Source organism: Sphaeramia orbicularis, chromosome 15, assembly GCF_902148855.1.
Source record: "Sphaeramia orbicularis chromosome 15, fSphaOr1.1, whole genome shotgun sequence".
NCBI classification, from domain to species: Eukaryota; Metazoa; Chordata; class Actinopteri; order Kurtiformes; family Apogonidae; genus Sphaeramia; species Sphaeramia orbicularis.
This window is the reverse complement of record NC_043971.1, coordinates 19,754,816-19,778,126: the sequence shown is the minus strand read 5'-3', so window position 1 is coordinate 19,778,126 and position 23,311 is coordinate 19,754,816. Positions and strand designations below refer to the sequence as shown.

Sequence of the window (23,311 nt, the reverse complement as noted above, 5' to 3'; positions counted from 1 at the left end):
TACCTCATCTAGACCATAGAATTGGTTTTGTTTCTATTGAAATGCTACTTTATATAGACTAAAATAACTACATTGTAGTTTGATTAATACAATAAGAATGCTCAGCTGACAGTAGACCAAGGGTGGTCCAATATAATATTACAGCAGCCTGCTGTTTGTAAAGTGATGGGAAAAAGGAACAGCCTTCCACTCTCAGGATATCGCTATTGTGTAACATAGACACACACACAAATGCAGACACACACTAAACTCATGGGAACTTGCTGGCAAACAGGGTCACTTGCCACAGAAGAACAATGCTAATCTGAGCTCCAGCTACCGTGGAAGTTCAGGAAATAATAAAGAAAGCTTTTTTCTTTGTGAGCCGAGTATTATGTTTGCTGTCAGCAGAAATCCAACAAAATGTATAAAGGCCACACTTAAGTTTATTTATTTTTTACATATAAAAGGTCCAAGTTGGAGAAAACATTACAAAATCAGCTTGTATAAATATCCATATTTGCAGTAATACAAAATGTGAATCTATTAATAGCAGAGATATCAAAACATTAACACAGTAAGAACAAAAATGATCATACAAACTGTTGAGAAATGGTATTGTAAAAGTAGAAGCACATTGGTGTATGATATGGTTCTATTGCAGCCTTCAGTTTTACCCTTTGACCATTGCCTGTACATTCACTGCTGGGTTTATTATCGTTCCTGTAGTAAATCCATCATTAGTGTTGCATCCACTTCTTCCCATGCACACACATGCAAGGGCGTAGGTTTGCATATAGACGGTAGGTCATTCATGTCCCTTTCGGAAGGAAAAAAATAGTCCTTATAATATTGGTGCTAACTTGATTACATTATTTTCTCTTTCAGAGAGTGAAACCCATTAAAATGTTTTCTTATCTTATTCCTATAATGTAATGTCAGCATAGTATGTACTTTGTTAAGCTATCACCAAAATGGGAAGAGGCCTTAGTAGCTTTTTCACTACCAGGAGCATAAGTAACACCAGGTGAAAATTGTTTATGTTCTAGGTGGCGGTTGAAATTGAAGACCTGCTAGTGAACATCTGCAGCCTTTGTACTGTATAAAACAACATCTGCTGATGCAAGGTAAACATTTGAAGTAACGTTAACTGACAGGACAATGCAATCTGTAGTCTAGCAGTAAGCAGGAGAAAATATTTATAGGATATATATTTGTGAAATGAATTTCAGTCTATAAATCACCATTAAGGAATAAAAAAAGAGCAATTATAAGTATTGATAGTGATATCAAAGGATCATGCTCATCAAGGAAGATGGGTGAAATGCATGAAAAAAAGAGAAAAAAAAAAAAAAGACAAAGACTATCCCTAAAAATCATTAATCAATGCTCAAAAAGTAAAAAGTGCAAAAATGCAACATCTAAAACAAGTTACTTTTGTATCAGAGTGCCTCAGATTTGTTTTTGGCAGTTGTTTTTTGGCACTATTTACTTTTTTTTTTTACATTGATTATAGATTATTTACACATTTTTGGATATATTTTTCAAGCAGTTATGCCCCTATCTTTAATGAGCACCTGATTCCTTAATATACATCTAAATTTTCTGTTTTTGACCCAGTCAAGCACCTACTAATAATTTCTTTCGTCATCCTCAATTGTATGGTATCTCAACAACACCATGGCCAGAGGTTGGAGAGGTTAGAGACCAATGCAAAAACAGATGTATTTTCTGGCCTTTATCAGATGTCCTAATTAGCTGAACCACCAGTTTGGTTATATAATAAGGTCAATATAACAACAATGGTTTGGAGCAGGAAAAGGACGAGAGTTGATTAATCAGCCATTATCATTTCCGTCTCTACCCCCTGTAATTTCATTGTTGAAAACATATTATACATCTATTTTTAGTCACTGGGTAACTGTTCAACTGAACATCTACATCAAAATAATAAATACCTAAATAAATAAATCTGAATAACTGAACATTAAATACTGTGCAATCAATACATGTGGAACTCAAGTTCAAATTAAGAGTGTTTATCTTTTGAGCTATCATTTTCTATCAGTGTCAGTTATTCCAGTGTCGAAAACTCATTAACTATTGACCACAGCTGATAATGACCATAAAATATATTATCAGATTGGATTAATTTACCAAATGAATTAATCAGTCTCCCAATTGTGCATTATAAATAGAAGCCTCAAAATCAATATTCAACAAAAATAAACTCAGGTCTCGAGTTTACTTTGACCAAAAAATCTTCAGCATCTTAATCAGAGCAGGTTGGTTTCACAACATAGTATTCGTTCATTATTAAAATTACTTAAATAAATCCATCCCTATTAATCATATGTTTATATATGTATCTTATTTGGTGTTGGAGGTTGTTTCCAAACCCATGCCCTTGCACACACACATTCAGACACACTCATACTCTGTCACTGGTGTGAGCTCTGCCTTCAAGCTGATGTAGAATCATAGACCTCAGAGCGCTGAACCTGCAAAGGTGAGAAAACACTCAATTAGACTTTCACCCTCCCAAATATGCACAACTCAATGCTTTTATTTAAATTCACATCAAAATAAAGTATGACAAACATGAACATGCCTGTGATTTTAACGCTGGTGGATAATACTATGTGTGTATAGTAAATTGGAAGATCAGAAATTCACACACAGTCAGGGTTATAAAGCTGAAATCTCAGTCATATGAAATGATTACACAACCCCGGAAGCAGGGATAGATAGCAGGGATAGATAATGTTTTACACACACAGTGCGTTCACTGAAGGTCAGAAGCCATGTTTTTGTTTTGTAATGCCATCAGGAGATACAGATATTAGATCCACATAACAAAATAGATACAGTAGTTTATCAAAGACAGCTTTGTCTAGAGTAAAACCACTGCTGACGTTGTGTTTACTGTCCTGTGGAGAGAGTCTCTTGACTTACTTTTTGGTCAGTTTGTTTATCTCACGTTCTTCTTCCTCCTTAAGTTTCTCGACAAAGCTGTCTAAAACCGGGATTTCAAACTTTATGTACTGAGCAACCTAAGGAGAAAACAATTAAATATGTCAGATTGAGCAAAACATAGATGTTCCCTATAAAAATGAAGCAATTTTGACAATACCCTGACTGAGCTTACCTATGAGCATAAATACAACTATATAACTGCTGACATGCACGTCCCATATGAACCATCTCGGACCCTGAGAACCTCAGGGACTGGTCTTTTGCTGGTGCCCAGAGTCAGGACTAAACACGATGAAGCTGTGTTTCAGTTCCATGCAGCTAAACTGTGGAACAGTTTTCCTGGTGAGGTGAGACAGGCCTCTACTCTGACAATGTTTAAGTCCAGGCTGAAAATGGTTCTGTTCAACTGTGCGTGGAACAACTGAAAGTGTTCTATCTGCACTCTTCTGTTTTACTTAATTTTAACTGATTATTATTTATGTTTTATTGGTTATGTTTTAATTGTAATTGTGTGTTTTTTACCTTGTCTCTTTTTGTAAAGCACTGTGAATTGCCCTGTGTATGAATTGTACTACACAAATAAATTTGGCTTGCCTTGCCTATATAACTGGAGAGAATTCACAGATTTTTTCTAAAGCACCCATCTTGTTCTATTTATACTCCTCAGTACAGTCACAACATACCGTCGGCCATTGTTACATCAGTCCCAACACAGGATATCTTTCCTCAACCTTCTAAATTTAACCCGCCTGTCTATCATTAGCCTATTCTATCTTCCATCATCTATGTTGAGAAGCACACAGAAATGAAACAGGTCACGTATCATGAACACGATGAGAAAGCAGACAGTGTGATGGCAGGAGGCCAACACTCACATCATATGTGACTTCCTCTCCCAGGTCGGCCTCCATGATAAAGATCTTGGAGATTTTCTCACAGGGTCCATAAAGCACTCGGGCCACCAGCGGGTATTCGCCATCCCTAAGTCGGGTCCTCTCTGCACATCCATCAACAAGAGAAAAAACTCAGTACAACACAAAAACAAACAGAAAAGTCACAATGCCAGAGATAATTCATGATGATTGAAGTCCTTACCTCCAGACTCATGGACCATATAAAGAACAAACTCCTCATATTTATTCTCCACCTTGAAAAGAATCAAATGAAGATGATTTCGAGTTTAGTTTGATATTAAAGAATCACTTTAAGAGTCAAGACAGTTTATTGTAACTTACCCTAAACTTGTGTAGTAACAGGTTCAGGACTTGTCCAGTCGTCATGGAGCTGTTGACTCTGACGTTAGTGACTGAACCGTAGGCAGGAGTGAAAACAGAAGTCTGAAGGTACAAGAAATAAACACACAGTAATCTATTAAGACACAAATATATTGATGTGTGTCTTTTTAAGATGTTCTAAAATCATAGCTGTGCAGGTAATTTTTGTGCATTCTGTTATTTTCTTCAGTTGTTTTCTTCAGTTGCACACATTTAAACAATATTTTCAAATCATCAGGATGATCTGAATCACACTTTTTTCTCACCTCATGTGAAAAACTGGAGGGCAGTTACAGATAGCCTAGTAGGTTTTTTCCTGTTTCAGGAGACCTTAGGTAGTTTGACAGTTTATGTTGTTGGTATTTGACTAAAAACTCAGCATTTTTGCCTCATTTTGGAAGATATGGTCACAACATTGAGACAAAAGCTGGTGTGTCCTCGAAAAAGATACAAATTCCTAGGAACTCTGCTTCCCGGACTTAAACTCCATGGACATTTAGAACAGGAAATTTAGAGCAGAGGAAATCCTTCTGCCCGCAGCTGGAATCACTGACAACGCACATAAATTTCGGAGGAACTAGTGAAGAAAAATTTGCGTACACTTGTATTCTAGGGTATATTAATGAAGGACACAGCTGGCTATTGTACACTTTTCACAACAAGCACACCCATACAGGAAACCCCTGCCTCTCTGCACCTGGGGATATGTCAACAACGGGATGCCTTAATGTGAGTGTATGTACAGTACATGCTGTACATATGGTGTGTTTATTGTACCTTGTGGTTGTAGAAGTGTCCATTGATGGAGAACCTGTGGGTACGTAAGCGCTGCAGGTCTCTGGCAGTGTGTGTCTTTGACCTCCTCTGAACTTGCATGAAGGAAGCATCACTCCTGGTCCTCAGCAGCTGAGGAGAGTCCTCTTCCTCTCCAACACTTACATCAGCACCTCAGGAACACACACAAACTAAAACCTCACTTCTGATAATACTGACATGAGATGCTGCCTGTTGTTGTGTTGCATCTCACAAATGTATGCTCTTTTTCTTACTGGGCTGTGTAATTTAATGCGCTATATGACAGAAAATAGAGAAAAAAAACCACAATATTTTCACTTTGTGTTCTTTCACATGACATAACATTTGCATGAAAGCAGCATTACACAGAATTTAAAAAAAACTATTTGGTGATTTTCTTTGCATACCAAAGGATATAATCATAGGGCAATTTTCATGGCCACTTCTTGAATTAATTTAGAGAACAATTACATCCTGTTACCATGACATAAAATTACATACTGTTATAGGATACTTTAGTTCCTACTGGCTACTTTTATTTATTTCTTTAAGCGTCACATGGTTTCAACATTGGACACAAAAATCTTTAGCTGAGCTCACTTAACTGATCGCTTTCAAATCTGGGTAAAGTGCAAAATCCTCTCAAGTATTATCAAATCCTTTACATGAAATTAGCTGTATTATAGCTGTTTATATTATAGCTGTAATATAGCTGCTTCTATGCTCCACATGTCTGGAACAAACTTCCAGAAAACCTCAGATCAGCTGAAACACTCAGTTTATTTAAATCCAGGTTAAAGACCCACCTGTTCTCAGCTGCATTTGAATAGAGTTTTTATTCTTTTCAGCTTAAAGTTTTTATCTGTTTCATCTGCTTATCTGTTTTATCTGTTTATGTGTTTTATCTATTTATCTGATTTTGTTTTGTTTTGTTTGTTTTTCTCATGCCTATACTTTTTATTGCTTCTGCTGTAATGCTTTTAATGTTTTATGTAAAGCACTTTGAATTTTCTTGTACATGAAATGTGCTATATAATAAACCTGCCTTGCCTTGCCTATTGTGAAAAATAGGCCGGCCATGAATAAAAAACACAACAACAACTAGGCTAAATAAAATGTGATTCTTCTTGGTGTCAGGCTAATATTAGCAGTGTGTAAAACGACTAAAAAAGCCTATGACCTAATTATTCAACCATGTTATTAATGGACTTGGTGATTTGATCTGGACGGTATCTCCTGATAAGCTATGATCAACCTGAGGCAGTATTTCCAGTGGAAATGCTGAATGAAGCACCTGTAGAGTCCTAATCTGTCTCAGTATTTGTGTAATCTCCTTTAATCCATCAGGCCTTTGTGAGTGCACGTGAATGATACTCACCTGCTGGTTCTGTTTCTCTGTCCAGTAAATTATTGTTGGACTCAGCCGACACCTGCTTGGCCACAGACAATCTGTAGTAAAACAGATGAAATATTTAGTGACATTTACTCTAGCGCGCCTCTACTTTCAATACATAGAAAACAGTCAAAATACATCTTGATGTTGCTTACATTATTTCTCACTTACTTTCAGGAACAAAATGTAAAAATATTTAGATTTTTTTTTTTAAATGAAAACTAAAAATGTATCTATTGACTTTTATGTCTTTATGTAGTATTTTACATTTTTTGGTACTCATATTTTTCACGATATTCTGTTTTCATTATTTTAATACAAATCAACAATTTCACAACTGATGTTCTGCTATTTGTTCTATTTTGTGCTTTTCTATAAATTATTACTTGTTTTTGTAAAACTGATTTTACTGTGTCATTTTCATTACTTTAACAGTGGCATGTATTATTAATTTGCTTTTCTAGCACACTGAATTGTATTTATCTGTAGTTTGATCCATTATGAGTTACTGTCTCTATTAGGTCTGTATGATAAGTCGAAAACTTGTGATGTACAATAAGATTATTCCATATTATATTAATTATATTACACGTGATAAATAAACTCCACTGTCACCAGAACAGTGACACCATGTAATCTGAGCAAATCTAAGGTTTCATCTGATTCATTAAATAGAGCGGCTCATCTGTCCAGAGCTCCATCCATTATGTGAAAAGGTCAAATGAATGTAAACGTGGTAGATGTAAGTAAGAATATGTTTTCTTTTATGATGTATTGATCACATATGTTCATAACTTAATGGCCATGACAATAATTTGAAGCTTAGTCAAGATTTATTGCTAAGATCTGATTTTTTGGTCCATTTTACATTGATGTTTGCATTTACTTTAAAATATGACTAATATTCCAATGTGAACTAATCGCAATCTTGAAAAGAGCCAAAAAAAAGCAGTATTACAATTAGACTGTTTCATTCAGCAAAAGTATTTGCGCATACGGTAAGTCCATAACTTTTAAATAAATATTACAGCCTCACTTGTGTTTACCATACATCTACTGCTGTACATCTTTAAAGCTGAACTTATTTGAACTACTTTATGATATTTTATCAGTTTTCTCCAACATTGAATTGTAATGAATCTCAACCTAGAGTGACGTAAAAGTCACATGAAGTCTGATCTATTCATACTGAGGCTGCAGTGCAAACCTGTACCAGATTTAGAACCACATATGGAACTGCCTCAGATAAGAATTGAAAAGATCGACATGATTAATGCTGTTCACACCTTCTTGAAAAATACCTGATCTGAGTCACATATGGGTGAAAATATTAGATTTGGGCTAAATATGCTTGCAGAGTGAACATAGCCAGATGGTAACGTCCTTGGAGGTATATTCTATTCACTTTTGCACTACAGTATTGCAGCACCCTGGAGAGACTGAAATAGTTTTACTATAACATATTTATGTAACATACTGACACAAGCAAGAGTTGGAAGCCTGAGGCAGAACATCATATCATCCTACTACTCAATAGAAAACAAATAGTACAGGGTGGGCTACAGTGTGACTCTCTACTATTGTATAAAGTGCTGACCATTTTGTTCAACCTTAAGTGTTTCTGTTCTCATACCGGTTCAGACGGAATCTTTCGTTGTCATCATACATCTGAAGTCTGATTGGTCGGCGCAGACCCCAGTAGATGTTCAATAACCCCTCAAGTATGAGCTCCCCATCCTCCTACACAAACACACACAATATAACAATATTAGAACAATAATTATCAGCAGTCTTGGTCTGAAGGGATATCCTGCTGGCGGTCAGCCACCTCAGCTCAATATCAGGTGTACGTGCAGGAACAGTCGCCCACAGCTACATGGTGAACCTTGTCATCTTGGAGAAATCCCATCAAGTACACACCACTCCACCTATTTTTAAAATGCTGTACAAGCGTGAAGTCATGTCTGAGAAGGCAACAAAAATGAGGACAAAGCCATGGCTGCTTTGGGTCACGTACATGCAGGGGGTCGGCCTTTTGATTTCACAGAACTGAATTTAAACTCAAGAAGAAACTAAACAAACCTAAGCCATAACACAATTGTGACTGCTACAACCCCACATGGTTATTTTATTTGTTCTGACATGAAAAGTTATATCATAATTAAAACTAATCTGATAACCCAGAATGATCATTTAACCCAAATTCCATTAATTAAAAAAAGAGTCTATGAATTGATTTCACACAGAGAGACTGTGAAACCAAAGTAGCACAGATAAGGCTATGAGGATTGGGTTATCTAATACTCAAAAGTCATTCTAATCAGCTGATAAACGACCAGCTGAAAGTTTATGGCTACCCTGAGGGAACTGGGCAAAATTCCGTGTTCACTGAAAACAGTCAAACACTAACAATACTGTAAGTGAACCGAGAAATATTTGATACAATCATACAGATATCAGTCATTGTATATATTATTATAGGCTATAATTATTAATGTCATTTAATTTAACATGTGCATTTCATTAGAATTTTATTTTTGAGTTCACTGTAAGACCAGTCAGGAAATGACAATATACTCTTAAATGCAAATAATGTACAAAGAAGCGATTATACACAGCAAATGACATTTAATGGCAAAAAAGAGATGCACATTAAAGAAAAGCCTATTCTACTGATGGTGTTTATACAAATGTTGCAGTCTACAGTGTCATTGCTGTATAAGTGACACAGACAGTCGACGCTAGGCTTATGATTTGTAGATGTTTGTGCAAATAAATTAGTTATTGCTGTCTGGGTCTTGTATTACTGTATATGCGTGTTATGATTATAGACTGTATAATTTGAATGATTCACATAGTTTTCACCACAAGTCACTATCATTTTCCACAGTGTTGGGACAAAAAAGGAAGTCTGTCAGTGGAATCTTAGACATTGCTGAAATGATAATAGTATTGTATAGGAAACACATCTGTTTTATGGACCACTATGATGCATTTATGATGGATAATAATAACTTTAATGGTTCTAAGTTAGAAAAGAGCAGCAAAGTGGGTTTTAGGAGAAGAGGGGGCAGATTGCTCCCAGGGCTTCATTGTTTCGTGGAATATAAACATTCGGAGCAGCTGCACCACTGAACCTTTGTATCCCGCCACTCCCGAGTTTCCTGAGCAGGCATGAACACACCCTCGCTAACACACACACACACAAACACATGAAGTAAGGTCAGCAGAGCTAAATTTAGTAGTGTGGGTTAATCACTCCGTTGCAGTGCGTCCCTATAAAGCCTGGATACCGCTCCGGTCCACTTATACTCAACTGCGACATCACTCTGACACAATCTGTGCATGGCAGACCAACAACTCCGGCGTCAAAGGTGAGAGCGCAGATGATGCTTTTTCTTTTTAAAAACTATTCTTGATTATAGCAATTTCATGTATGTGATGATAGTGATATTACAGCATTATTCACTTAAATATTTGGTGTCTTAATAGTAATAGAGTAACAAAAATAAAGAGGGTATGCACAGTTATCAACTTACCTACACCCATAAAATCTAAAAGTAGTATTTATAACAGATTTTCAGAGCATCAGAGAAATCACCTTATTTTCAGATTTCTATTTAATTCTGCAATTCTTCTGACTGTTTTATCTCCTCTTTGTTACAGAATGAAACACAGGCGTCTGCTGCTTCCACTGCCTCTTCTACCCACTATCACTGAAACACTGGAGGACTCGACTTCACAGAGTGTTTCTGTCTATCCCGCATCCTCCCAGTCTGCCCAGAGCTCCCAGTCTCTAGAGGACTACATGGCCAGCATACAGGCCCTGGCTTGTCCAGCTGAAGCCCCAAGCTGTGGACCTGTCAGAATCCAGAGGTCCCCCAGGCTCCGGCAGTTTTCAAAGGCTCAGATGAAGCTCTCCACATCAGCTTCACTTCCTCGCGGATCTCCCCGCACCCTAAGGACTTCCAGGCTTTCCAGTCTGAGTCTCAACAGTTCAGAGGATTTTTCTCTCAGGATTGCCAGAGACTGCAGGGGCAAAGACCCTGTTGATTGGCTGTTTGGACAGATACGGCCTTGAAAGGACATGATGCTCAGAAAAGCACTGCAGACACTTTGGTAGAGTCTCTTATAAGGAAACTTGCTGGAGGAGCCTGAACAATGCAATTTGATCAAGACAAACCCCATGAGAATCACCATAAGGTTCTGAAAAACATGAAGAACTATTTATTATTTATGCAGTGAGGACCCTGCATTCTACATGTTTACACTGTTTATTAGTTTCACCAAAATGTTAATAATATGATTTTTAATAAAATGCAAAAATAATGACGGAAACATGCATTATTTGCTGTTTTTTTCTACAGATGGCAATAACTACATTCAAATTCAGGTAAAAGTAGTAGTGAAATAGTCAAATTGTAGAATCAATAACATATTTAAATGACATTAGAGCTTAAATTTGTCACAAATGTATAGTTTTAAAGGTGTAAATCCTCAGGAGAAATGGTATTGCACTGTATTGTTAAGACATTTTCACCATTTTCTGATGTTTTAGAGACTGTATGAATTAATTAATTCCCCCCCAAAAAAATGCAAGTACATATTTTAACTTCACTACACAGCACAACAGTATTTTCTCTTTAGGTTAATTATACACTGTAAAACGCATTAAATAACAGAAGTAAAGGTAAGGTAATTTAAACTACTACCTCGTAACTTAGCGCAAAAATGATTGGTGAACATGTTTTGTTTTTTTTTTTAGTTTTCTTTGTTTCTGATATAATACCACACAACCTTAATCTGAGCTTTTATGAACATCTACATGATCAGTGAATTAAATATGGGAAAATACATGATTTTCACTGAAAAAAATGCAAATAACAAAGGGTAATATTGTAATAAATAGTAATAAATCACTTAAGAAACGTTTGGTTAGGAACTACCGCAAAAGTAGCAGTGGGTCTTCATGAACATGTTTTAAAGAATAATTTAAAGCCCAGAGTGAGTCCAACATTGAATACTTTTAATTCTAAAGTAGGATCTTATTTTCTTTCAGGGGTTGATTTTTTTCTATGCACGACATATTAATTAACATTGTGTAAGTGTTGTCTTAGTACCTGTAAGATCTCAGTACTTCTGACAACAGTAGAACCAAGTCTTTAAGAGTACTCTACTTTCATCTAGTGGCGGTCAGCAGAACAGCAGTGTTTAAAACTAAACCTATACCAGATGCAGCCACTAGAAGGCACTGCACAAAAACAGACTGATGTGTGGGCTGCAGGCAGACAAGTTCAGGCAAACACTCTACATTCACCGCCCACTGTCAACTGTGACTGACTGCACTTAAAAGACTTAATGATGAAATAATGATGTTAAAGAAGTACATACAACTACATCTAATGCAGTAACTAAAGGACATATACAACAAGTAAACTGATACAGCTCTTTCAGTAAACATACATCAAAGTACTGATTTACTTTGACCTCCTAAGACCCAGCTATGGGTTCTCTGTTCACATTTGTGGACAAGAGTTTCACAACTTTATACAAAAAAACAGAAAAGAAAACTGTCCTCCACAAAGGACATTCCATAAAAAAATAAAAACAGCATCTGAAAAAAACTGTTGGATCATGATGTTTCCAATATAGGCACTTATTTAATACAAAACAAAAAAACCTTGTACTTTGCTGATATTTCCTGGGTCTTAAGAGGTTAAGCACTTAGTTTAGTCTATTTCACTACAGCAGAGTTTATTGGAGGCACACATGTTACAGCTTGTTTTCTCTGGAATGGTTTACCTCAATGGGTCACCTGACATGAACACCCAAAATATGACTAACACACATCACATGACAACACCTGCTGAGCCTGACCAGGATGTAACTATATAACAACATTTACTGATCCACATATGCCCCAAAAGTCTACTAAAGACAAAAAAAAAACATCTGTGTGGGGGTGAGGGTGCAACTTAATGGTGGTTTTAGTCATTCATGCCAAGAATTTATTACGTAGAAATTGACATCAGGAGTTCCCACACTTTGGTCAGCTTCCAACCCAAAACTGTCACTGCGGAGTAATGTTTTGTCGCTCAGACCCAAATATCCGGTGAGTCAGCGATGAGTAACCTTTGACCTCACTACATCTGGTTCTAACAAAGCCGCAATATGATGCGCATTAATTGTAGGATCAAGTGGAAAGTTGTTTTCTCCTTAAACACAGAGGAATATTACATGTTTTTGAAGTGTGTATACACCACTGAGATCATGACAAATAGTGAAGAAAGGATTTTTTTTTTCTTTGATTCTGGATATTCCTGGAGTTAGACAAAATGAGCAAATTTTGCCATTTCTCACTCTGTAGCTCACAAACAATGAGTGGGTAGAGGAAGTTTGTGAAAGACATCCAAAGAAATTTCAGAAAAACACTGAAAAACAAAATATACTGCATGGAAGAGGTTGACAAAAAGCATTTAAAGACTAATAATGACAGTTTGACAGGAAAAGCAGATTAATTGGCTAATACTAACTAAAGGTAGAAGACTAATAAGCCTTTTTTCCCCGTATAAGGTGGATCGATAGTATCAGACTTCTCCGTGGGAATGAATAGGATTGGAGGAAAATAATATCTCAATAAATAAAAATGGTTTCCACTTTTGAGTTCAACAATCATAGAATATTGGTTAAAGTCATAGATAGCTCATTTCTGGCAGTAATATATTTATTTTTGGAAGGTGATGGTTGTTTTTCCTGCTACTGTTGTTTTCAGTGATTTCATTGGCCTTTAGAAGCATCATTATGGGTCCATAACAATATAACATTTTGAACAGAACATCTACATCAAAAGAATTACTATCAGAATAAATAAATATGGATAACTGAGAGTCAAACTCAGATTAATGAATCAGTGAATCAATCTGAATCCTAATATCAAACTAACCATAAAATATTGGTGACTATAGGTGCAATTTGTGTTTATTAATTTTTTTGGTTACCTATTATAAATATTGAATCAGCCAGTTAATCCCGTTGAGAAGTCTGACATTCATGAAACCACTATTGGTGCAATATTCTACCAATACCAACCAAAAACATTTTGTGATCAAACTGATTTCTAGGCGTTTCTTTTGTTTACAGTATGTGCAGTAAGTCTACAAACAATTGGCACTGACTGGTGCAGCTCACAGAATACATATCTTCTTATGTTCATGCACTATGAAAACAGATGAACAAGACTACACTTGTGAGTGTCCTGTTTGAGCAGGACATGAATTCTCATGTTATTCACATGATTAGATGGTGTCTGGTAAAATAATCCTGCTGTGAATGAAGTAAGATAAGATAACATAAGACAACATGGAGCTTTATTGTTATGTTTTAAAAACATTGTTAAAAACAATATTAAGCTCTCATACAACAGTAAGTGTAAAAATGTAAAAAGAATAATTAAAAGTACATTAACATGTACAATAACGATAAAACACAGTGCTGTAAAACAGGCTTCAAATACAGCATTGATTTTGTGTTGGATGTAAAGTGCAAGGTAAACTGGGGTGCAGTGAAGTCTTACGCTGAGGGGGAGGTTATGCATTTAACTGCCTGCAGGAAGATGTAAACGGTCTATAAAAACAAAATAACTGCCATTGTCCAAAGAGCGGTTCAGCTGCTATAACTGCACGCTTCCTTCACACTAAATTGGCCGTAGGTGTGAAAGTAAAAGTTTCTCTAAAAAACAGACCAGCAAGCAAAGCTATTTTTTCCACAATAAATATAGAAATCGTTTGTCAAAGATCATCAGAATTTGACATGCCAGTGGCCATCATTCCTGTGTCTTTATTGTTTGTGCCAGACATTGTTTCAGTGAAAACTGTTGTAAGTAAAGCATTTTCAACACAGTTTAAGTGATGACACACATGGGCATCGGGGCATCTGTGCATCCAATGACCCAGTTACAAAAACAACTCAATAACTTGACTAAAAGCTGCACTGCATTACTGTGTGTTGAGTCACACCTCTCCAGACGATAGTTTTATAACGGGCAGAGATCTTTTGATCCCTTGTACTCAGATATCAGTTTGGACAGTTCACAATCACTCAGTTGTTTCTTTATGGGTGGTGGCTTGTGTAAAAGTCTGTGGATGTTGTATGTGAACTGTATGTTGTCTATACATTCCTCTGTCATAAGTCTGGAACTGTGGGGGATTTTCCCAGAATGAGGCACAAGTGAGTCTGAATGATGGGGGACTCAGAAGAAGGACCGATCTTGACCACCATGTTCTCTCAATCTCAGACACAAAATACATCTTTCTGCAAAACCTAGTGGAGAACAAGAAGGGAAACTCCAAACCATAAAACCCATAGAATAAGTAACAAATAACCACACCCCTACAAACACCTTAACAGAAATGCCACAACACTAAAACGTTTACATCAGAAATGCATTACTAAGCAGTAAGTGTATGACGGAAATTTGAGACTCCTCCTTCCATTTTCATTTTGAGGGAAAAGGGGGCTTTTTGTGGTGTGCTGGCTACTTGGCATGTTGAAAAGAAGCCCAGGAATCACAGGTCTGTTCTCACAGCTCCTGCCACATTTTCTGTCCCTGTTATCTGCCTGTGCTGGTTTAACTGGTTCCAGTTTTTTGGTGTGTATGACCCATTTCACACCCCTTCTCCTACAGTCCTACACAAACACCACTATGATTTCATTTACTCTCACTATTTATCGTTTGTTACCTGACAGGCGGAACTCGTCTTACCTCACGAGTCCTCAGCTGGAAGTTTTTGCCTTCGTGGTAGCAGTTGTAGGTTCGCAGCAGTGACAAGATGTCAGCCCTGAGTATGAACACAAGACCACACAGAGGCTCATTAGAACCCATGTGTAAAAATGAGTGCAAGTGAAGACATTTAATACTTGTAATTACATGAGCGACCTAAAAGGACTTACTTTGGTATGAGTTTCTCCTCACTAAGCTTCACACAGGTTTGACGCTCACCCATTCTGACAAAAAAACCAGCTGTGGCAAAAAAAAAAGAGACAAGCATTTATAAGGATACACAGTTTATTAACGCTAATCTAAGTCTTATGCGTGTAAAGTCAACTTGCATTCTTCACCAGTTTGATTAATAAATAAAAAATATTAACATAATAATGATGTGCATCATATTTCCTTTTTTTGTTTTCACATCTGCAGGATATGGAAACCTCTTTATCCTGTGTAGATTTAAAGTTTTTTTTTTTCTTTTTTACAAAGGTATTGAACTAATGACTCCTGCACTATACAAGGGGGACAATGACTTATGAGAAATCACATGGTGTTGTTGGCACAGATCCAGTAAAGGTGACATGTTGTAACATAGCTCAATAAGACCTAGATAACAGTATCGTTTGCTTTAAAGATCACTACACATTATCATTCTCAGTTTCTTATACACTATTTCATTTTAGCAATAGGTTTTAAGTACAACACTTAGTTCATGTTCAGCATCAGTTTCTTTCTGAGTAAAAATAAAATCAGTGCACTGTAAGAGGAGGGAAATCTATTGTGTCCTTCAGGCTTTCATGTCCTCTCTGGGAAATCTTGAAGCATGCTGTCCCTGATCTCTGCATCCTGATTCCTGTCTCCTAATATTTTTGAGGGACGTAGGGAAAGTGCCATGCCATGGGGAATTTCCTGGTTTGGATTTGGAAAGCCCAGCTCCAACTGTGTGGGGGAGGAGCTTGAGTATAAAACAGCAAGCATGTGTTCGAGACTCTCAGTGTCAATGCTCCTCTGAGTCCAGAATGAAGCTTTATTTTCAGTCCGTTTGTCAGCTTACTTTCCTTGGCCTCTGCTGTGTTCTGTTCACAGGTAAGAATCTACAGACTGATCTGCTCTCACTATTGTGCACTTCAAAATAGTTGATGTAGTTTTTTCTTGGTGATAAAGCTGCCCGAGTCTGTGCGCTCACAGTAATTTAATCTCTGCTCTTGTTGCTCAGTTCTGAATTAACCTCTAATCTTGTTACTGTTTTTGCGCAGTGAGAGAGTCAGGCAGCACATTTGTTCCAGGGAGATGTGTGTGTCCACACTCTAAACCAGGTGTCCGAGGGCAACTGAAAGACCTCACAGTCTATCCAAAAAGCCCCAGCTGTAACAAATTCACAGTCATGTGAGTACCACATCCTACAGAGAAAAACATTCACATGCGTCTTGCTGAGTGTGATTAAATGTATGGCTTTGACTGTGTTTTTCAGAGTGACACTGAAGAGCAACAGTGAGCAAGTATGTATAAATCCAGAGGGGCCGATGGGTAAACAGCTGATTCGCTGCTGGAAAAGGTGAGATCCTTGAAGTCCACTGAGTACTCTGCAATAGTTCATATACATACAAGTATTTATGTTAAATAATACTAATACTAATACATAAGTGCATGAAAACATCCTGTTTTTTATGTGTGATCCATTTTAAGAAAAAGAATAGAGTAAGAGTTCAGTAGAGCACCATGATTAGTTAAAAAAGCTTTGACCTGGACGCATATTTCCTGTAAATCGTAGCCTGCAGTATCTTATTTGTTGCCAAGCCTGTTCTTGTAACAACAGACGTTTTTTGGTCTTCATGCAACAGGCTGAATAGGGAGGCCTCACAGGGAAATCCATGCCTTATATAATTCTATATTAGATTAGATTAGACTTGCACAAGTACTGAGCAATGAAATAAAGTCTTGCATCCAATTCAAAGCTCAAATACTTAAAGAATGCTTTGATTAAATACAGATGCATATAAATATGTGTATATAATATAATTACAGATGCACAGAAATGATGGGAAGTTTGTGACTTCAGACTAAAGCGTGTGCTTCTGTTTGTATTTTCTAGAGCCCAGAAGTTGGGTCGTAATGTCAAAGTGTGCCTCAGGAGGAACAGGAGGAGGGGTAAAGGTGGTCGGCATCATCGGTCTCAACAGAGGACCAGGGGTCACAACAGAAGAACCTCATCCTCTAGCTCACAGTAGAACACCAGCTCAATGGGAATCATACGTTACTGCAAGGAGAGCAGTGTGTTCATGCTTTTCTTACACATACTGTGGACTCTGAGGAGCAGACTGACTTGCTCAGAACAGCATGCAAACGCTTTAAAAGTCAAAAAACTCAAATCAGACTTCTTTATACTGTTGTCTGCACTGCATATCCAATGCTTTTTGTAGACTGGCAGTGAGGGTTTTCATTTTTTTGTGTGTAAAAGACTGATATGAAGTAGGCCCTGGAGGCTTAATATTATTATGAATGGCTTCAGATTTAAAACACTATCAAATAGTCGATATATTGTTTATGCAACAGTTTTGTTTATATAGATGAAAAAGCTAAGTGACTTCTTTGTGTATTTATTTTTTACCTGAATATGGACATTTTTCAGACTTTTGTAAATAAATATATCAGAACAAAAGTGTGTGTTTTAATTGTTCAAGCTGCTATTTTTATTCATGACTGAAGGAGGGCATCATTGGTCACTCTTTTAACAGGATATGAGAGGTCACTTAACACACAACCTCAGCTTTAGTTAATAAACTACAGGATGTGAGTCAGTGACAGACACAAAGCAAACATCTCACAAAACATCTGCGCAAATACTTAAAATTAGAACAAGTGCTAACCAACATGTCATGCTACTTTTTTTTTTTAAATCTCAGTTCTCTTAGAAAAGAAAAGCTTTTATTGTGATACAGGAAGATTTTTATTAACACAAGGCCATTGATTGTTCATATCAAAGGTTATCTGTGTTTGTACTTTTATGACCATGGCTGAGATTTCTTGTAAGTCATGTGACAGGATACTGGAGTAACAGGATTGGACGGACCATAACTTTCCCACTTTCCTGCTGCACCCACATCCAGTCTTGTTCTAAAAACTGGATAACCATGTCGTGCACCAACCTGCCAGTTTATCCACCTAAAAAATGTTTTGGCACTGGTGTTGGCTGTTGCGAAACTGCAATGTGATCCCAGGTAGTTACTGTTCCATGGAGAAATGTATAAGGTGGTAAAAAGGAAAGCGAAAGTAAATACCTCAACAAGATGTGCTTTGTGACAGGGCAAGTAGGGACTTTTCATGTCTTAGATCAGTGAAAGTAGTCAGGTGCATCTGAAGGAAAATATTTATTCATGGGTGTAACAACACACTTGTTGAAGGGACTTGACAGCTATGAAGACAACTGTTTTTACAGCATGACGATAGATCATAAAACAGCCCTTAAATATAATGGGAAAAAGTACATTTATTTAATTTATATTCAAAATCTGCAGCCTTTGATGCCATTCCCTTTGCAGAACAGCATTTATGTATCATTTGGCTGCTTTGTAAATTAACTAAGAAAAGAATTTTGTCACTAATTTAGGAAAATATGTTACATTGCTAAATATGAAACACTAGAAGCACACAGAGCAAATAATTTGACATGCAACACTGAAATACTGGTAAATTACATGTCCACAGTAACACGTGGCTACAGAATTCCTTTTTTTTTTACATTATATATGTAAGCCATTTAAAGAAAATGAACTGAAGACATTTTTCATGATAATACGCTACTGCTCTCACAAAAACGACTCATTCGTCCTACAGTGCACTTTACCACTAGTTTACTGAGCCCTTCTGCAAAAAACAACATGAGAACTGATTCTTTACAACCTCTTATATTTGTGCATTCCATTATTTCCAGGATGCACCACTCTGATACTGGTACCATACAATGGTACACCTGAATGATCCAGACCTGATCAGGTATCAGTGACAAGGCTTCAGATCCATTGATCAGTCTGTCCAAAACTGATTTTAACCAAGGTCCTGGTGCATGATTCATTATTTTAATGATAAATAACTCAGTAGCTCTATGTGTTTAATTTATTTATTAATCATATTTGGTTTTACATAAATTATAAGGTGAGATCTGATGTTTACGCATAATACCCAAAGCTTGGGTGTCGGTATCAGCACTGGAAATGAAAAATTTAGTCAGTCAAATTGAGTCAAATGTAAGAAAAACGTCTTTAACATGCTGCATCCAACACTAATTCTTAGCAAACAGTGCAGAATGGGATGGAGTTTATTTACAGCTTAAGAGCTGTTGATCATGCCATGATGCTGCCATCTAGTGCCCAAAGTATTAAATGCAGTGCATTTCATCTATGCAAAGTGTGGTAGAATCGAAATGACTATGATTAAACCATGAAATGATAAAACTAGGTGGTATCCTTTCAGTAAATCTTACTTAATATAGCTGTGGTTGCTACACACAGCTACTAGAATGTTGCCTCCTATGTACCAAATATTTCCTGTGATTCTCAGTTATTTTTCGACTTACCCTCATAGTTCCAAAGCTTCATCTGTTTCTAAGGAGGAGAGTGAATCAGTTACCAATGAAAGAGGTTCTCTTTTCATGTGAATATATTCCATCATTTCTATCTTGATCTCTCGCTGACTAATACACAATTAACCTTGTATCCACATATGAGGACATTACATTTTGGGTTTGGTGTGTCTTACACTTCAGTATGCTTCATTTAGACCTCTTGTTCTCATTATGAGATGGTTTTTGTATCTTTTCGTGTAGCAAAAGCACAGTAAATTAACCAGTACAAAAACAAAACAATGTCAGTGTTAGTTAAATCATCCTACAGCTGAGTCTGAGATAGGAGGACACAAGGTACTAAAGCAAATTAAATTTTATGGTAGAAACTAATAATAGGGGACATATGTACTTTCAACCTGAAAACCCTAATACAATGCAGAGAAAAAAAGCTGCTCTGGGAAATCTGACATATAGACTAATGTTCCTGTGGTTACAAAGTACACAGAACTGCAGTATTATTTTTGCAGTGGTCAACTCAGACCAATGGCCTTCATGTGACCAATCCTACAGACAAAAAGGTCAACCCTTGTTGGGTATTTATAGAGTTAGTGCTTTGTTTGCGGTTTAGGTTTGCACAGCCATATCCATGTATTGAAAATGCAGCTTAGTGGTGTAAAATAACATTATTTAACTTCTAAGACAACATCCCTTTTACCCCCAAAACAGTAACCAAGTAAAGCATGCACATAATTTAAATGTGCCGGTCTAAAAATGTTCAGCCTCAGTTTCCTTTGTTACTTATGATAAAGAAAATGCTGTGGTTTAAAGGAATATGTTTTACACTTCCTTCAGCTGAAATGGAAGATTCTTGAGAAAAAAAAAAAAAACAGAAGATGAAACTGCTTGCATGTGCACTGAGACACACCGCAAAAACCAGGAAACAGACTCATTCACTGACCAAAACAGTGTCTGACTGGGAAGTGAGGCACCAACTCAGCTAAACAATGAACACTGACCATGAAAGACCAACTCATACAAGAATTTTAAAGATTTCTCCCTCACAGCTGGAGGCTAAAGCATAATCTTCTGCATTGATAACATGAACAGGACATTATGAACTGTGGGAAAATGCCATTGATGTTAATTAATGAAGAGCAGCAGAGCCCATCAGCTCCATCTTCAGTGACCTCTGCTCACCTCCACTTTCATCCCAAGGAACTGCTGACAAAGTAGGTGCATAATGGGATGGTCAGTCTGTCTCATACATATTTATATATAATAATGGCTCTATAAATATTCCATAACTTAAAGGGTTCCAGTCTGCCACCTTTTGAATGAATTATTCAACCAACGCACAACACTGCACAGGAGACCACTATGTAAAGAAAACACTGGTCACTTAAATATTGCTGCCTGGTGGTGCTCCGATTTGGATGAATTTACATAATCTCCTCTCGCTCCCTCGGTGGACAAAGAACCTCCAGTGCAGGTTTGCTAATTGGTTTGATCATCGCGAGATTCGTATCCAATTATCACACCTACAACTGCAGCTGCGCCCAAAGACAATTCATTCCCATGCGTAAAATGTGCAAGAGAGCCCGGATAACGCATCTGATACACGTTTCTCCTAAAACCTTTATACAAAATTCTCAGATTCCGAGGTAAACCATACAAAATCATCAATTATAATTAGGTGTTAAAGAAATTATCTGTTTCAAAGCTACCATACATTGGATGCGTAATTTTGTGGTGATATACAGTCTAACAGTTACATCTAATTAAAATGAAGTTTTAATTCCTTTTACTGCTGTGTTATTATTTTAGAAACCATCAACCAACTTTGGAAATCTCTTGGTATTATTGCTTTTAAAGGTTAAACCGCAATGATTGAATTTATTATGATTCTGGCTGCATAAAACCTCATGCTGTGTTTAGGTACTGCAGTAAATTTGAGCCTTACCATAGCAGACCACGTCCCTGTCTTCTTCCGTATATCCACTAGCGATGTATCCCGCTTATCGTTTGCGGTCTTCATGCCTCCTTGGCCGTGCGGCATTCAGAGCTAGCAGATCACACTGACAACGGCGCGATCCAACAGAAGGCCGCTGCGATAAGTCTCAGCCAATCAGCGTCGAGTGTAGGCGGGGCGAAGAGTGTCAGGGACGCATACCTCTCTGCTCCTGATCAAGGTGCCCCAGTGCTTCGCCTCTTATCAAACTGATGAAATTGAGAATGCTTTTCATTATTCCTGTCAATTGTACGTCTAAAAAGTCTGACAATATTTCCAACCTTGAATGCACCATTTTGGATTCATTGCATTTTGATATTAAAATGTATTTACAGACAGTTTTGTCTTTTCAGTGCAAGTTTAATGCATTTTGTGGTGTGTAGGAAAACAATCAAGCTCCCTTCGTCTCCTTTAGATACAACCACCACTGAAGCACCAACTCTCTTTTCTGTCTCAGGAAGAAGCCACTGCGAACTATGAAGATTTATTTCAGCCATCCTGTTTTTGAGTCTGAACCTGCCATCTAGGAAACCATTGTAGGGTGGAAACGCAAACTGTAGGAAGCCTCCTTCTCTCTCTCATGAATAGGATTTATGGTTTAAAACTGTACAGAGGAAGTTAAGCTGTTCCAGCAGCTGAATAACTTCCCTCACAGCTCACTATAAAAGGATGTGGGTATGACAAAAGACATCCTAAACGGGTGGAACATTTATGGAGGGGACTGGAAACATTGACATTCTTTTCCTCCCTTTAGTTTGTTATTGGGTCACTGTACTGCTAATTGACCAAGATCCTGTTAAAAAGGACAGCGCGGCCCTGATTATGAGGACTTAGCTGTCTTTTTGCAAACTCTGGACAAAGGAGCCCTGTTCTCTCCATAACAACTCATCCCTCCTGACTGGATTCACAAGGCATCATGTCACGTGATCGCACCTAGTGTTGAAAACGTACCAAAAGATTAAAAGCATGACACCACTGTTCATTGCTGCAGGGGATGTTATTTGTGTCAAATATGGAGAATAACCCAGTTGTCCAACATATAGGCTATTTATGGTTATGTGTGCTTTCATGTCTGCCGTCTGACCCCAGACACAGTGAGGTGTTTTCTGATGGATGAGGCTCCCTACGTTTATTGATTCTCTCCTTAAGCTTTGATGCTGCTGAGAGATTGCCTCTTAAGGCTACATACAGTTATATACCTACAGTCCAGTGAACAAAGGCCTGGGGAACACAGTGGGTGTGTTTTGACAGAAAAAAAACCCAATATTGATGTATGACCTGAACAAAAGAAGAATGCCTGTATGAAGTGATGTGTGACAAAACAAAAAGAAAAATAAATCAAATGTTAACACCAGCTGTTCATACCTGCTTATAAATGAGCCTTCTTTTGAATGACAAAAAAGCTTCACAGAGCATCATGAGTAAGTAAATATCAACAAACAATAAACAGAACATGAATGATACTTATAATTAGCTATATGCAGCCAGCACCACATATATTTTGGTGAAACATCAGGTCTACAGTGGTTCTACAGTGGCTGATTTGATGTTTTCTCAT

General features: G+C 37.2%; 3 protein-coding genes across 3 annotated transcripts; 2 read left to right on the top strand and 1 right to left on the bottom strand.

The window, feature by feature from the left end:
• Window positions 1–393: 393 nt before the first annotated feature.
• rassf4a (Ras association domain family member 4a) lies at window positions 394–21,844 on the bottom strand. The gene is made up of 11 exons (XM_030155544.1): window positions 21,706–21,844; window positions 15,367–15,436; window positions 15,179–15,254; window positions 8,051–8,157; window positions 6,403–6,473; window positions 5,007–5,176; window positions 4,191–4,292; window positions 4,051–4,102; window positions 3,831–3,952; window positions 2,935–3,032; window positions 394–2,480 (listed from the first exon to the last, which is right to left on the bottom strand). Exons 2-11 carry the CDS (start codon window positions 15,417–15,419, stop codon window positions 2,411–2,413), a joined length of 921 nt encoding a protein of 306 aa, XP_030011404.1. The 5' UTR covers window positions 15,420–15,436; window positions 21,706–21,844; the 3' UTR covers window positions 394–2,410.
• Window positions 9,652–10,755, top strand: LOC115433960 (protein DEPP). The gene is made up of 2 exons (XM_030155554.1): window positions 9,652–9,791; window positions 10,084–10,755. Exons 1-2 carry the CDS (start codon window positions 9,763–9,765, stop codon window positions 10,496–10,498), a joined length of 444 nt encoding a protein of 147 aa, XP_030011414.1. The 5' UTR covers window positions 9,652–9,762; the 3' UTR covers window positions 10,499–10,755.
• Window positions 16,137–17,547, top strand: LOC115433961 (C-X-C motif chemokine 10-like). Its single transcript, XM_030155555.1, has 4 exons — window positions 16,137–16,270; window positions 16,441–16,570; window positions 16,656–16,739; window positions 17,277–17,547. The coding sequence occupies exons 1-4, from the start codon at window positions 16,204–16,206 to the stop codon at window positions 17,410–17,412; spliced, it is 417 nt and encodes a 138-aa protein (XP_030011415.1). The 5' UTR covers window positions 16,137–16,203; the 3' UTR covers window positions 17,413–17,547.
• Window positions 21,845–23,311: the final 1,467 nt, after the last annotated feature.

Bases quoted from the DNA above. Each gene is read 5' to 3' on its own strand.
- LOC115433960 (XM_030155554.1), top strand. From the start codon at position 9,763: ATGGCAGACCAACAACTCCGGCGTCAAAG. The intron at 9,792-10,083 runs GTGAGAGCGCAG...TCTTTGTTACAG, and splicing joins CAACAACTCCGGCGTCAAAG to AATGAAACACAGGCGTCTGC.
- rassf4a (XM_030155544.1), bottom strand. From the start codon at position 15,419: ATGGGTGAGCGTCAAACCTGTGTGAAGCTTAGTGAGGAGAAACTCATA. The intron at 5,177-6,402 runs GTGAGTATCATT...TGTGTTCCTGAG, and splicing joins CAGAGAAACAGAACCAGCAG to GTGCTGATGTAAGTGTTGGA. The intron at 3,033-3,830 runs GTGAGTGTTGGC...TTTTCTCCTTAG, and splicing joins GAGAGGAAGTCACATATGAT to GTTGCTCAGTACATAAAGTT.
- LOC115433961 (XM_030155555.1), top strand. From the start codon at position 16,204: ATGAAGCTTTATTTTCAGTCCGTTTGTCAGCTTACTTTCCTTGGCCTC. The intron at 16,271-16,440 runs GTAAGAATCTAC...GTTTTTGCGCAG, and splicing joins CTGCTGTGTTCTGTTCACAG to TGAGAGAGTCAGGCAGCACA. The intron at 16,571-16,655 runs GTGAGTACCACA...TGTGTTTTTCAG, and splicing joins TGTAACAAATTCACAGTCAT to AGTGACACTGAAGAGCAACA.